The following is a 13275-nucleotide window of genomic DNA, read 5'->3' as shown; positions in this document are numbered from 1 at the left end:
TAATGGAGGAAGTGCTTAGCCTCATGCAATGTAATGGAGACAGTGCTTAGTCTCATGCAAAGGAAGGTAGTGTTTAGCCTTATGCAGTAATTGGGGCAGTGCTTAGCCTCATGCAATGTAAAGGAGACAATGTTTAGTCTCATGTAGAGAAAGGCAGCATTTAGCCTTATGCAGTGATGGAGGCAATGCTTAGCCTCATGCAATGTAATGGAGACAATGTTTAGTCTCATGCAGAGAATGACATCGTTTAGCCTTATGCAGTAATGGAGGCAGTGCTTAGCCTCATAAGGGCAGTGCTTAGCCCTATGCAATGATGAGGGCAGTGTTTGTCCCTATGCAATGATAAGAGCAGTGCTTAGACTTATGCATTGAAATGAGGGCAGTGCTTAGCCCTATGCATTGTAATGAGGGCAGTGCTTAACCCTATGCAGGAAGAGCAATGATTAAATATAAGAGAGAAAAGTAGTCCTTAGCTTGATGTGTTTGTGCTTGGCGAATCCCGTCGGTGTGAGGATAGTGGTCTTGCCGTATATATGTTTGTTGTGGACGTGCTTGTTATGTCCATTATGCTTGCATCCAAAGAGAGATTGTGAGTTTGGGGGAAAGGTTATTTCGTGTTCTTGATTACTCATTTTGCCTTCGCTCCGGTCTTGACACCTGTTCGAGTCACCCTGTGTAACCTCTGGCTACTACAGAAAATGTGGTTTTTCGAAAATATGCATTTATGGTAAATCATTTATAAGTAATGCCATTGCTTTAAAAAATACTTAACAAAAGTAAATAGTTTGGTCGAATCGTAGATTGTGACATGCTTTGAGACATTGCGACCTTCTTAACTCGGAATTTTGAGGACCTCCTCAAAATTCTACCCTAGTTTAATGTATACTTCTGGTGATACATTACTTGGCGATCCTTAACGTAATGAGACTGACGAAAACTCAAAATCTTGCTCTGTTTCTTGACCGTAGAGGGGAATGAAGATTTTATTATGATGTGACCGAACCCATAGGGCTGCCTACATATCCCCTCTTAAACGGGAATCAGGTCAAGCGTAGTTCATGTTACATCAAAAGAAAGTGCAAATACAATCCCAAATGTAATATCTCTTGACGGCGTCCGAATTGATAGGTTTTGGCCATATTTCTCCGTCCATCTCTGCAAGTATGATTGTTCCACCTGTCAGTACTCGGTGAACCGTGTAAGGGCCTTGCCAGTTAGGTGAGAATTTTCCTTTTGCCTCGTCTTGGTACGGAAAATATGCTTCAATACCAATTGCCCCGGTGTGAATTGCCTTGGTCTAACCTTCTTATTGAAAGCTCTTGTTATTCTATTCTGGTACAGTTGACCATGACACACCATGTTCATCCTCTTACCGTCAATGAGAGCCAGTTGCTCATACCGGCTCTGTATCCATTCCGCATCGCTGAGCTCGGCCTCCTGTATGATTCTTAGGGAAGGAATCTCCATCTCGGCGGGTATAACAGCTTCAATACCATAAACCAGTAGATAGGGGGTTGCCCCAATTGATGTGCGGACTGTGGTGTGGTATCTTAGCGAAGCAAATGGTAGCTTATCATGCCATTGCTTGTAGTTATCCACCATCTTCCTTAATATCTTCTTGATGTTCTTGTTGGCGGCTTCCACGGCTCTATTTATTTGCGGCCTATATGCTGTGAGTTCCAGTGCTTGATTTTGAATATTTCACAAATGGCTTTCATAAGATCACTGTTGAGATTGGCAGAATTGTCGGTAATGATTGACTTAAGTACTCCAAATCAGCAAATAATACGATCTCGGACGAAGTCTACTATGACCTTCTTAGTCACAACTTTATAGGAAGCGGCGTCAACCCACTTTGTGAAGTAATCTATGGCCACCAAAATGAATCTGTGTCCGTTGGAAGCAGGGTGTTCAATTAGTCCGATGACGTCCACGCCCCAGGCAGAGAAAGGCCAGGGTAAACTCATTGCATTAAGTTCGTTGGGTGGCACCCATGTCATATCATCATGTACTGTCTCCATAGTCATCCAGTATTACCATTCCCTTAATATCTTCTTGGCTAGAACGAACCCCTTCATGTGAGGTCTGCAGGTTCCGGTGTGTATCTCTTCGAGTAACCTAGATGCCACCTTGGCATCGACACATCGCAGCAATCTCAAGTCAGGAGTCCTTCAATACAGAATTCCTCCTCTCCGAAAGAAATGGTTGGCCAATCTTCGAAGCGTACGCTTCTGAGTGTGTGTAGCATTTCCTGGTATTCTCCTTTCTTCAAATACTCCTTAATGTTATGAAACCATGGATTTCCATCAAACTCTTCTTCAACATGAGCACAATAAGTTGGCTACTTTCGAATATCTATCGGGATAGGATCAATAAAATTCTTGTTTGGATGTTGTACCATGGAAGTCAAGGTAGCCAGCGCATCAGCGAACTCATTCTGAACTCTTAGAACATGTTTGAATTCTACCTTTGTGAATCTCGTGATCAAATCTTGCACACAGTGCAGGTATGGCAATATCTTAGTATTCTTGGTGGCCCATTCTCCGAGTACTTGATGTATTAGCATATCTGAATCTCCGATTACCACCAATTCCTGAATAATCATATTGACAGCCAACCTGAGTCCTAAGATCAAGCATCATATTCTGCCATATTATTGGTACACGGGAATCTGAGCTTGGCGGATACTGAGTAATGTTGACCGATTTCTGATACCAAAACAGCTTTGATACCCACTTCTTTGAAGTTTGAGGCTCCGTTGAAAAACATCCTCCAACCATCATATTCTTCGGCAATATTTTCCCCTATAAATGACACTTCCTCATTAAGAAAATACATCTTCAAAGGTTTGTATTCTCCGTCTGCGGGGTTTTCTGCCAGGTGATCTGCCAATGCTTGCCCTTTGGCTGCCTTCTGGGTCACATAGATAATTTTGAACTCACTTAGCAATATCTGCCCCTTTGCTAGCTTACCCGTAGGCATGGATTTCTGAAAGATGTATTTCAGCATATCCATCCTCGATATGAGATATGTGGTGCATGCGCAGAAGTAATGTCTCAATTTTTGGGCTATCCATGTTAAGGCACAACATGTACGTTCCAACAAAGAGTATCGTGCTTCGTATGGTGTGAACTTCTTACTCATATAGTATATTGCTTGCTCCTTTCTTTTGGTTTCGTCATGTTTCCCCAATACGCAACCAAATGATCCATCCAACATGGATAGGTACTGCAGTAAAGGTCTTTCGGGCTCCGATAGGACCAACACGGGTGGCTTGGACAAGTACTCCTTGATTTTATCAAAAGCCTTTTGACACTCTTCAATCCAACTCGTCGCAGCATCTTTCTTCAGCATTTTGAAGATTGGTTCACATATTACCGTTGACTGCGCTATAAAACAGCTGATATAATTTAGGCGGCCTAGAAAACGCATCACATCCTCCTTGCTCTTCGGCGGTGGCAGGTCCTGAATAGTTTTGATCTTTGATGGGTCTAACTCAATGTCGTGGTGACTTATGATGAAACCCAGTAACTTTCTAGCAAGGACTCTGAAAGCACATTTCACAGGATTCAACTAAAGATTGTACTTTCGTAGTCGGTCGAAAAACTTCCTTAGGTCTGCTATGTGATCTGAAGTTCTCTTAGAGTTGATGATGATATCATTCACGTACACCTCTATTTCTTTGTGTATCATATCATGGAAAAGAGTAGTCATGGCCCTCATGTAGGTTGCTCCAGTGTTCTTCAAACCAAATGGAATCATTTTGTAGCAATACATTCCCCATGGATTGATAAAGGCTATCTTTTCGGCGTCCTCTTCACCCATCCAAATCTGGTGATATCTTGCGAAGCAATCCACAAAGGATTGGAGTTCATGCTTTGTGTAGTTGTCGATCAGTATGTGTATGTTGGGTAACGGTAAATCATCCTTAGGACTTGCTCTATTCAGATCTCGATAATCAACGCACACCCTGACTTTCCCATCCTTCTTTGGAACCGGTACAATGTTGGCTAGCCAAGTTGTGTACTTGACCACCCGAAGGACCTTGGCTTTGATTTGCTTGGTAACCTCTTCTTTTATCTTTAAACTCATATCTAGCTTGAATTTCTTGAGCTTCTACTTTACCCGCGGACACATAGGGTTGATAGGTAGCTTGTGAGCCACTATGGATGTGCTTAACCTAGTCATGTCATCGTAGGACCATGCGAAAACATCCTCATATTCCTTTAGAAACCTGATGTACTCTTCCTTCTCTGATGGTGATAGAAGAATGCTAATGCGAGTTTCCTTGACTGTTTCAGAATTCCCTAAGTTAACCGCCTCAGTTTCTTCCAGATAGGACTTTGGTTTATTCTCAAAATTATCTACTTCTTTGAAAATTTCCTCAGGTATTATATCATCTTCCGAATCACTTTCCTTATGTTACGTTATCTCATTACATGTCACAGTTGTAGGTTCATCAGGATATGTAATAATTATGCTGAAAAAGAATGTAGAAAGATAATAATATGAATAAACGAAAAGCAATGATGCATTAATTAAAACTATCAAACAAGTACGACTCGATATTTCGAGTAATTATTTCAAAACAAAACACTAAAAATGTCTTAAATACCAAAAACAATTTTAAAATGAATCATGCTAGTTCTGCCAAGGCTACCCAGGTGCTCGGCGAGCCCGGGATGTTGCAGCAGTCCAGTTCCTGAGAACAGCTCCTTCTCCCACTGTTTGAATGGTAAGGTCTTCCTCCTCCTCCCCCAAGATTGCACTGCAGTCCATATTTTCCTTGTCCAGAAATAGCTTCCTCATACCGTCCAAAACCTCATCTTCCTTGGATCCCCAAATCACATCAGTCTGGCGGAATGTCTGGTGCACTGGTGGTATGGGTTGTTCCAATGGATAGTAAACGTCACGCCATGACGGTATCCAATCATTATATTCTTGCACGGTGTATTCATATCTGAGACCAAAGGTTGTGCCATGATATTGTGGTCGTATTGGTTCTGTGATCCCTTGAAGCTTTGGACCAAGTCCCTTGCCCGGTTCAAACCCTAACCACATCAGTATGCTCTCTATCTTGTTGCTCCACCATCGCTCTTTCTCGATTACGTTTATCCGCTCAATGCTGTGATATATTTCTCCTCCCAATTTCCTCTTATTCTCGATAGCTGGCACATCTTGTTGGTGTAGATAGGGTTACTTCCATCTCCATGAATAATCACCTCTTGATGATTCCACTCGAACTTCACAGCTTGGTGCAGAGTAGAAGCGATTGCCCCAGCTGCGTGTATCCATGGTCGTCCCAGTAATAAGTTATAAGTAGCGGATATATCTAGCACCTGGAATTCACCGTCGAACCAAGTCGGGCCCATCTATAGATCCAGGTTGATCTCTCCGATGGTGGCTCTCTGAGACCCATCAAATGCCTTCACGTTCATACTTCCCATCCATATCTCATGCAGGCCTATACCCAGTCTTCTCAAAGTAGTCAGAGGGCATATGTTCAGACTTGAACCCCCGTCTATCAGAACCCTAGCAATTAACTTGTCTTCATATTGCATAGTAATGTGCAATACTTTGTTGTGACTCAATCCTTCCGGAGGTAGCTCATCTTCATGGAAAGTAATCTTGTGACTCTCCAGTATCTGCCCCACCATGTTCGCCACATCTCCACTAGTGATACCGGTAGATACATAAGCTTTACTTAACACCTTCATCAAGGCATTCTTGTGTGCATCTGAGTTTTGCAACAGTGATAAGATGGATATTTGGGCAGGAGTCTTGTTTAAGTGATCGACAACGAAGCATTCCCTCGCCTGCACCTTCCTCCAAAGATCATCAGTGTCTGTCTCCATAATAGGTGGTTTCGGTGCGGTCTCTTTACTTGTTCCTCAAAGAATTTTAGGTCTGTAAACCCTGCCGGGTCTAGTCATTCCTTGTGCAGATCCTGTCTCTTCCATTTTGGCTTTTCCTTTTCTCCTTGCCTCCGCCACATAATCCCATGGGACAGTATCAGACTTATAAAACGGTATTGGAGCTACCATCACAGTGAAGGGCGTAGCTACCTCGACCCCGAATGGCACCTAGGTTTGCACCACAATTGGAAAGAGGGTGACAGGAGATGTTTTGGGAGTGTCACCCTTTTGGATAAGCCCGATGGATCCTTCCTGATCCCATTCTTCATCAGTTTCTATCACATTTATTCCCTCGCCCCTGTGATCGGGAAGAGGGTTATGGCGGACATTTGGCGTGGACTCCTTTGCTTGTATAACTTTGATTTCAATCAGCATCTAGATATTGTCTTTCAAAATGAGGCATTCCTAGATAGCATTACCCTTCATGCTTGAGTGATAGGCACAAGTCTTGTTTGGGGCTATGGGTTCGGCGATAGGGGTGTATTGTCTGGGAACAAAGCTAGGCAAGACACTTACCTCATTCTGCAACCAAATCAATATTATACTACAGCTTTTTCTTTAGAACAAACCTCCAAACCAACCGAATCTAGCAAAATATCAATCAAATAATTCAAAATAAAATTTAGAAACTACCCGCGAACGAAAAAAGTTCAATCTTTAGCTAAATTGAAAAAACATCAACAAAATCCAACCCCAGGCCCGCTTGGTCAAAACCTGGGATTCGGACCAAAACTCGATTATCCATTCACCCCCGAGCTTGGTTATGTGATTTGTTTCAAAATCCGACCTCAACTTGAGGTCTAAATCTCAATTTTATAAAATTTCAAAATTCTATCCAAAAACCCTAATTTCTACCATGACATTCCTAGATTTGATTTTAAAAACTCATGAAAAGTAATGAGGAATAGATAAAAAAAAAAAAAAAAAGTGGATTAGAGGTTCTTACCAATGAATTTGGGATGAAAAGTTCTTCAAAAATTGTCTCTAGAGTGTTTGGGGTTGAGAAATGGTGTATAATGAGCTAAGTCCCAATTTTTTCCTCTTTTACCCAGCTGCACGTGTCGCATTTGTGAACACTTGTTCGCAGATGCAATACCCGCAAATGCAGAACAGTGATCGCAAATGCGATCAGTGCCTCAGGTCCTCAGAAGTTGCAAAAGCAACAAAAGTCTCACAAATGCGAGGAGTCCCCTCATCGCAAATGCGAAGCTTAAGCTGCCATCCCCCAGTACCTAATCACAAAAGCGACCACCCACTAAATGCAAATGCGAAAATTTTCATCGCAATTTGCGAAGACCCAGTCCCCATCCCATGCTCGCAAATGCGATCTCTTGGCCACAAAAGCGAGGCTCACAAATGCGTGCCAAACCTTACAAATGCGAGATCTGCAACTAAACACCAGCAACTGGAATGCACCAGCAATTCCAAACACTTCCAAAACTCATCCAAGCCCCTCGGTCTCCAAGCGGAACTTGCACGCAAATCAAAAAAGATCAAATAGAGCTAGAAAAAGTCTCAAAACATAGAAAAGAAAGCTAGTACTCAAAACGACCAATCGGGTCCTTACAAAGAATATCGAAATCACGAACAATTTACGGCACTGGAAAGTAAACTAGCGGATCTTCGACGTATATGAAAATCAGGACCAAATAATTCATAGATTCACTTAGGTAACTCTCTAAAATTCGGATTAGGAATCTTGATACATTACAGCTTCAGATTTGCGCGCGCTCACCAAATAGCTTGTATTTTGATGTAGGAAGCTCGAAATCAAGCACTTCTTGATCCTTTGCAGACTACACTTCAGAGGCTACATTTACACCAAATATTAGGACTTAAATCACTCTTTGCTATTTTCTATGATATTTTAAAAGTTAGCTACAGGATCTGAATTTTCTGTTTCAATTTTGGACATACTTCACGAATTTTAATCTTCTTCTTCAATTCCATTCGTGCAGCGTATACAACCTTGACTTCCAACAAACAAGATGCAATTTTGTGACCATAAGAAGTAGCACCCTCATCTTGAAATCATGAGCGACGAGCAAAATCAGCTCGATAAAGTTGTTACCTTGGAGGTTCATCTTCTAGTGATCGCGCCTTCCCTCTTGTTAGAAAGTTGTCAGTCGCATCTCTTCATCTTACAGAATGGTGGATAAGGGAGGCCAAAGTTGTTATGGGCGACTTTTTGGCCAAGGTCACTAACATGAAGGTCCTTATTTTGAAGTCCACAACACATCGGGAAGCCGCACCATCCAATTTTCTCATCGTGATGGATGTTTCAACTCTTAGAATGTTCCCCCTTCCGACTTTGGCAAGGTTCGCTACACACCCGGCTATTGTGAGTGGGTAGAAGATGTGCTCCCCCACCATAAAGATGCTCTGGAACATGTGAAGGTCTACGATGCCATATACGCTTCATTTTTTACGGACGACTATAATGACAACGTGCCTCAAGCCTTTTGCAATCTTTGGAGTCCTTCCACCATCACACTTTCTACCTTCATCGGACAATTATCCATATCATTATGGGACCTGCGAATGATTGGAGGCTTTCCTGTGCATGGGTCCTTTTATGACGAAGTAGTTCATTCGGCGAAGGAGTTAACGAAAATGGACCATCAAGCAAAGTCATTCGTCCCAAAACGTTGCTTATACTTGTTTTCAGCATTCTACAAACTTGCAAAAAGGGCACTTCATGAGGTCTTCGTCCATGATTGGGTTGGGTTCTGAGTTAGAGGACCGAGCAGGTATGCTATACCTCCGCAAAAGGCATCAAAAGGGTGGACCACCAAGACAAGGCAGAATCATAATCCTTCTGGACATATAGACATAAACTTCGAACCACAAACAAACAAGGAGAATGTCCCCTTCATCGAGCTAGGTGTGGAGGAGTCGCTTAGAAACGAGACTAACTTGGCGACTTTCCTTGCATGTTGGCTCTGCAAGCTTGTGCTTCCAAATAAGAATGTTGAACACATATGTGCTAGTGTTTTCAAAGTCACAAGCTTAATGGCTCATGGAGTAAAATTCTCCCTGGCAATCCCGGTCCTCGCGAGCATATCCGTGGCTTGAGGGAGGTCTCCACTTCCACAGACCTAGTTGCAAGCGATGTAATTTGCCTGATACACTATGTGTATGGCTGGATGGGAGAGTATTTTGAGACCAATCACCGTGTTAATCACACACACCGAAGTTTACCCTTATGCAAGATCTCTAGCGAGAAGATGGTTAAGTATTTCAACCTTTCGAATTCTCGAAGGTTGTTCCAACGTGATGATGCCTGTCAACTCCACAATTTGGAATTACTACGAGGCAAAGAGTTACATTTTACAGACAATGGTGAACTTTCAGACTCGTTCAGCAAAGTTTTTATATCTCTTCACTCTAGCTTTCTCACCCTTAGGCATGATGCTACTTTTATAGCCCTCACAAGTTTAATAGGCAGTTTGGTTTTTGCCAAGACATCCTTGGAGACCTTATGAAGCAACCTTATGATGGTACGTTGCAAGAATTAGTGCAACTTTGGTATTCATCCACATGTCTTGGCACCTCCTCAAAATTCGTTGTACCACTACGTCTAGTAGACGATGTGCCTTTAATGACTCGTAAGTATGCAGACTGGTGGCTAAGGGTGGCATGTGAGCCGGTTAGGACCGGGCCCGGCCCAGAACCGCAAGCCTAAATGGGAAGTGGGCCTAAACGGTTCTAACCGGATAGGACCGGGACCGTGGGAAGGTGGGTTAGGTAGTGGGCCGGTCCCATAGGCGAGGCCCGCGAGACCGGGACTAGCTGGGAAGTGGGCCGGTTCAAGCGGTCCTAAACGGGCCTATCTGGGCCCAAGGGCTATTTTTTAAAAAAATTAAATCTGCCACATTATAGCCTTTATGGCATTTAAAATATGGCTGTTTTACCTGCCAAAATAGCCGTTAGCTATTTATAAATAGGCATTTAACCCCTCCCCCCCTCCAACTTTGTTTTAAACCCAATTTTTTTATAATTACACTTTTTCTTATATATATAGCTTTTATATATATATATATATACATCTTATATCGAATATAGCTTTTATATATATATATATATATATATATATATATATATATATATATCTTAAGATATGTATATATATTGAAGATATTGAATATACCGAATATATAGCATAGAATATATCGAATACTATACTATATATACATCTTAGATGTATATATAATATATAAATCGAATATAGCTTATATATCTTAAGATATATATATAGTATAGTATAGTATAGTATAGTATATACTATACTATACTATATATACATTTTAAGATATATATATATATATATATATATATATATATATATATATATATATATATATATATATATATACTTAATATACATCTTATATAGGTTATATATTTTAAGATGTATATATAGTAAATCGAATATAGCTTATATATCTTAAGATGTATATATAGTAAATCGAATATAGATTATATATCTTAAGATGTGTGTGTATATATATATACATATATATCTTAAGATGTATATATAGTATAGTATAGTATATATATATAAGCTTATATATTATATAGTATATATATAAGCTTATATATATATCGAATATAGCTTATATATCTTAAGATGTATATATAGTATAGTATATACTATACTATATTATACTATACTATACTATACTATATTTACATCTTTATATACTATATATACATCTTAACACACACACACACACACACATATATATATATATAGTAAATCGAATATAGCTTATATATCTTAAAATATATATATAACATAGTATATTATATATATAAGCTTATATATATATCGAATATAGCTTATATATATATATATATATATATATATATATATATATATATATATATATATATATATATATATATATCTTAAGATGTATATATAGTATATTTTAAGATGTATACTATCGAATATGGCTTATATACTATGTATATATAGTATAGTATATATATATATATATCTTAAGATGTATATATAGTATATAAATCGAATATAGCTTATATATCTTTATTACCATTTTTTTCTCTAACTTCTACATAAAAAAAAATTAAAAATAGAATGTATCCGTTGGGCCCACTTAGGCCCGCTTGGGCCCACTTAACCCAGGACCGACCCACTTAACCCGGAACTGTTAGTTCGTGGTCCCGGTCCCGAGCCGATTCCAACAAGAAGCCCGCGAAGCCCGGGACCGTTTAGGACCGGACCGCATAGGACCGGCCCACTTAAGACCGTGCCCGCGAAGCCTACTTATGACCGGGACCGGCCCACATGCCACCCTTAAGTGGTGGCCAACCCATCGACTAGATCCTTCAAGAAGGATCCTGCACATCATTTTGAAAAGTCCAAGGCAAGATCAGGTCCCCGTGCGATCCAAAGGGGTCCCGAGTCGACTGAAGGTAAAGTTATCTTCTTCTTCAAAATCCAAGACGAAATCAAATGATCTTTTGCAAGCAGCCCAGACCCTTTCCAAGTTCAATGTCGTGAAGGATGTGGATGCACCCACGAAAAATAAAGTTAGGCATCTTTCATTAGCCTCGAAGGCGGCTACTACTGCCCCCAAGGTAACCAGCAACACTTGCAAAAGGAAGGAGCATCTAGTTTCGCCGAACAAGGGCAGTAATAGAGCGCCCAGCCTCGTGCCACTTTGTGATGAGAAGACTCATCCTTCCATTTCGCCAAATAGTATTGGAGATTTTACTATAGCTTCCAATCCAGTAGAGCGTGAATCTAGCGAAGACCGCCATTGGAACAGTCCGAACAAGAAGGCGAAGGAGTTGGGTGATGAATAATACGGTACTGATGTCTTAGATACCATTCTTATTGGGGATGATTCCTTTGTGGATGAGGATACCGGCTTAACAATGCCATTTCCTGAATTACCAGAACAAGTAAAATTTATCTTATTTGTATTTCTATTACCTTCTTTTTTTCCTTTTTCAATACTAACATCTTCTTCTTCTTTTTTCAGTCAAATCTTCAGTAATTATGCGGTGATGATCTTGGAGATGACATTATTGAGGGTTGATTTGCAGGCGTAGATGATCTTGGTATGACCGCAAGAGCTCCCATAACCCTCTTAACGGTTCTAAGGATCATGTTATGGGTGTAGCCTATTCGGTGGAGTTAACTCCACCAAGGAAGCCATATTCCTCTTCTCCAGGTAATAGAAAGCTCATCCAACCAGTTGTGACGAATGAAGTTGTGGATGCTGCAATTAAAGTCATGCGCCCGAAGTCGTTCAGGCCTTCCTCATGGTTGTTGCAGCCTGGTGCTTCAAGCAAAGAGTCGCATGGGACTATTTGTCGTATCAAACAAACTTTTATTGTTGTGATGTGGTGTAGATTGTGAGAGTGGATTAAAGAGTTATTTGTATATTCCTCGAAAAACTTTATGAACTTGAAGGAAAGCATCAGTTTGACTCTTACGGAAATACGGAGAGAGAATATCATTGGTACTTCTATTTTGGAGGATCTTGTTGAAGCTTTCTTTAAGACGTATGCAGAGTATGATGCTTTAAGATCATCCAAGATGACTAAATAATCCCACAAAGTGTCACTCTCTGATGCACAAAAATGCCTCAATGATGCGAAGCGGGAATATGGGAAGGCAAATGAGTCCGCTGAGAAACTTCATGTGGCTCTTGTGAATATCAAACACAGTTAGTATCCTTGACCTCTAAAAATAAGAAGAACATCGCACTCCTAGATAAACAACAAGAGAAGTTGTCCAAAAGTAAAAGGAAAATCACAGTTACCGAAGGCGAGGTTCATACCATTGAGGCGAATGTCCCGTTGTCTGATGATGAAGCAGAAAAATTGTCCCTCCTGAAAGATGCAGTTAAGACGAGTCTCCAGCAAATCCTTAGCTCCAAAACTTTTCAATAGTTATAGATTCTCCTTTTTCACTTAGGATTCCTGTTTATTTTAAGACGGATATCATGTATTGATATTTCTTTTCTTAGAGCAATAAAAGTATTTACTTTTTATTTGCACTGTCTCATTAAATTTTGAGTTCCCTACGAATTATCATATGGATGAATTATACAAATATATTGAGGTTCAATTGAGATATACTAACTGGTGTAGAAGTTCTGAAGAAGTTCATTTCTACAAATGTATGATGCTCAGATTCTTTGCTTGGTCGATTCTCCCTCTTTACTCTTTTGTATAATTCCTGTTTTGGTGTGTTGCTGGTCAGAGATGCACCTTCAGGTTTGTTCATTACTGCTTCCTAGTGCTACTAAGAAAGGTGATTGAACGACCAAAGTTTCTTTTCCAGTTTTTGTTTGACCAGTAACTTGAGACAAGTCAAAATTAT

General features: G+C 40.3%; 1 protein-coding gene and 1 long non-coding RNA gene across 2 annotated transcripts; one reads left to right on the top strand and one right to left on the bottom strand.

Annotated features, from left to right (window-relative positions):
• Positions 1-1179: 1179 nt before the first annotated feature.
• LOC117281603 (uncharacterized) lies at positions 1180-2021 on the bottom strand. Its single transcript, XM_033661449.2, has 2 exons — positions 1790-2021; positions 1180-1685 (listed from the first exon to the last, which is right to left on the bottom strand). Exons 1-2 carry the CDS (start codon positions 2019-2021, stop codon positions 1180-1182), a joined length of 738 nt encoding a protein of 245 aa, XP_033517340.2.
• Positions 2022-11285: 9264 nt separating this feature from the next.
• Positions 11286-12943, top strand: LOC104121159 (uncharacterized). Its single transcript, XR_691841.4, has 2 exons — positions 11286-11846; positions 11927-12943. It is a non-coding gene; the product is annotated as an uncharacterized lncRNA (long non-coding RNA).
• Positions 12944-13275: the final 332 nt, after the last annotated feature.

This window comes from Nicotiana tomentosiformis, chromosome 12 (genome assembly GCF_000390325.3).
Source record: "Nicotiana tomentosiformis chromosome 12, ASM39032v3, whole genome shotgun sequence".
Lineage (NCBI taxonomy): Eukaryota > Viridiplantae > Streptophyta > Magnoliopsida > Solanales > Solanaceae > Nicotiana > Nicotiana tomentosiformis.
This window is presented reverse-complemented; position numbering and strand designations above follow the sequence as displayed.